The sequence below is a fragment of the Heterodontus francisci genome, chromosome 29, assembly GCF_036365525.1.
Source record: "Heterodontus francisci isolate sHetFra1 chromosome 29, sHetFra1.hap1, whole genome shotgun sequence".
Taxonomy (NCBI): Eukaryota; Metazoa; Chordata; class Chondrichthyes; order Heterodontiformes; family Heterodontidae; genus Heterodontus; species Heterodontus francisci.
This window is the reverse complement of record NC_090399.1, coordinates 58,002,762-58,004,759: the sequence shown is the minus strand read 5'-3', so window position 1 is coordinate 58,004,759 and position 1,998 is coordinate 58,002,762. Positions and strand designations below refer to the sequence as shown.

At 41.6% G+C, this 1,998-nt stretch overlaps 1 protein-coding gene across 1 annotated transcript; it reads left to right on the top strand.

The window, feature by feature from the left end:
* The first annotated feature begins 473 nt into the window (after positions 1-473).
* Positions 474-1,788, top strand: LOC137345866 (probable G-protein coupled receptor 139). Its single transcript, XM_068009114.1, has 2 exons — positions 474-531; positions 854-1,788. Exons 1-2 carry the CDS (start codon positions 474-476, stop codon positions 1,786-1,788), a joined length of 993 nt encoding a protein of 330 aa, XP_067865215.1.
* Positions 1,789-1,998: the final 210 nt, after the last annotated feature.

Below are 1,998 nucleotides of genomic sequence, written 5' to 3'. Positions count from 1 at the left end.
AATTATGGCTTGTAGATGATGGACTGGATTTTGGGAGTCCGGAGATGAATTACTCGCCACAAAATTCCTAGCCTGTGAATGGCTCTTATAGCCAGAGTATTTATAATGCGGTTCCAATGAAATTTCTTATCAATGTCAACTCTCAGGATGTTGACGATGGACGTTTCAAAGGTTTTAATGTCATTGAATATCAAGGGCAGGTGGTGAGATCATCTCTTGTTATTTATGCTTATTGTCTGGCACTTGTGTAGCTCGAATGTTACTTGCCACTTATCAAACCAAGCCTGAATGATTCCCAAGTCCTGGTGCATGTGCCACGGATGGCTTTAGCATCAGCAGAGTCGTGAATTGTACGGAACAATGTGTCATCATCAGCTAGTATCCCCACCTCTAACCTGACAGCGGAGAGGTCATTGATGAGTCAGTGGAAAATAGTTGGGCCAAAGGCACTACCCTAAGGAACTCATTCAACGATGTACTGGGGCCGAGATGATTGTCCTGCAAAAATTGCAACCATCTTCCTGTTGTTTTGTATGACTCCAGCTAGTGGAGACTTTTCCCCTGATTCCTATTGACTTCAATATTGTTAGGTTTCCTTGATACACAGTTGGTCAAATAGTGCCTTGACGTCAAGGGCAGTCGGTCTCGCTGCTCCTCTGTAATTCAACTCGACGGTACATGTTTGGACCAAGCCTACAATAAGGTCTGGAACCTATTGGCCCTGGCAGAGCAGAAACTAAGCACCAATGAGCATGATATTACTGAGGAAGTGTTGCTCGATAACACCATCATTTTTGAAACAAGGGTTTTGGGATTGTCTAGTTGTAAATTTTGGTGTTGCTGTTTCTTACAGTTAACTTGGTGGCGATTGTGATCCTATCCCGAGGCAAGTGTGGTCTCTCAAAATGTATCACGCGATACCTGGTCGCCATGGCAGCGGCGGATCTAATGGTAGTTATCATCCATGTGATATTTTACCGGATCAATAGGATGTATTTGTCGATTAATTTCCTGTTCCTGACTCCTGTATGCATTGTAAACTTCGGCATGTATATGGTAGCTATAGACTGCTCTGTTTGGTTTACTGTGGCCTTCACTTTTGATCGCTTTGTGGCAATTTGCTGTCAGAAGCTGCAATCAAAATATTGCATTGAGAAAACAGCGACAGTGATCATCGCCACGGTGTTTTTGGTGAGCTGTGTGAGGAACATTCCCTTTTACATTTCAGCTGAACCTGCCTTTATAATTGACAACGTGCCATGGCATTGTGTTCCCAGTGCTGCTTCTCTCACTTCCTCCTTCTGGAAGGCGTACGAGTGGATCGACAGCATCATAACCCCTCTATTGCCAATGCTGTTAATTCTGTTGTTCAATGCTCTGACAGTGAAACATATTGTAGCAGCAAATAAAGTCCGCAGAGGACTCCAGAGCAGCAGTGAGAATCAAAATGATCCAGAGATAAAGAATCGGACAAAATCAATGGTTTTGCTCTTCGCTATTTCTGCCAATTTCATACTATTATGGATAACATATGTTATACATTCTGTAAACTGGCCAGTGATAAACTTTGATTACGCTGACAAATATTACAGTAACCCGATATATGTAACCCAGCAAGTTGGCTTCATGCTGCAGCTTCTCTGTTCGTGTACAAACACTTGTATCTATGGACTGACACAAAAGAAATTCAGGGAGGAGCTGAAGAATGGGGTGAGATATTTGTTCACACTGAATGGAAATGTATGTAAACAACAGAGAACTAGCATGGACGTGGAGTCAGGTTTATAAGTCACTGTCTTTTGTTTCCCTGAAAATTCGTCAGTAGTCGAGAGGTAAATAAAAGATTGATTTGTTTCATCGAGATTTTTGCCACTTTTGTATAATGGCCAAAATATTAACGATGGATGTTAATGTGGAAAAATAAAAGGTAAAAAATACAGAAAGGAATAACAAGTGTACACTATGGAATATTCTGATGTTAATTTGAAGGACCGATGG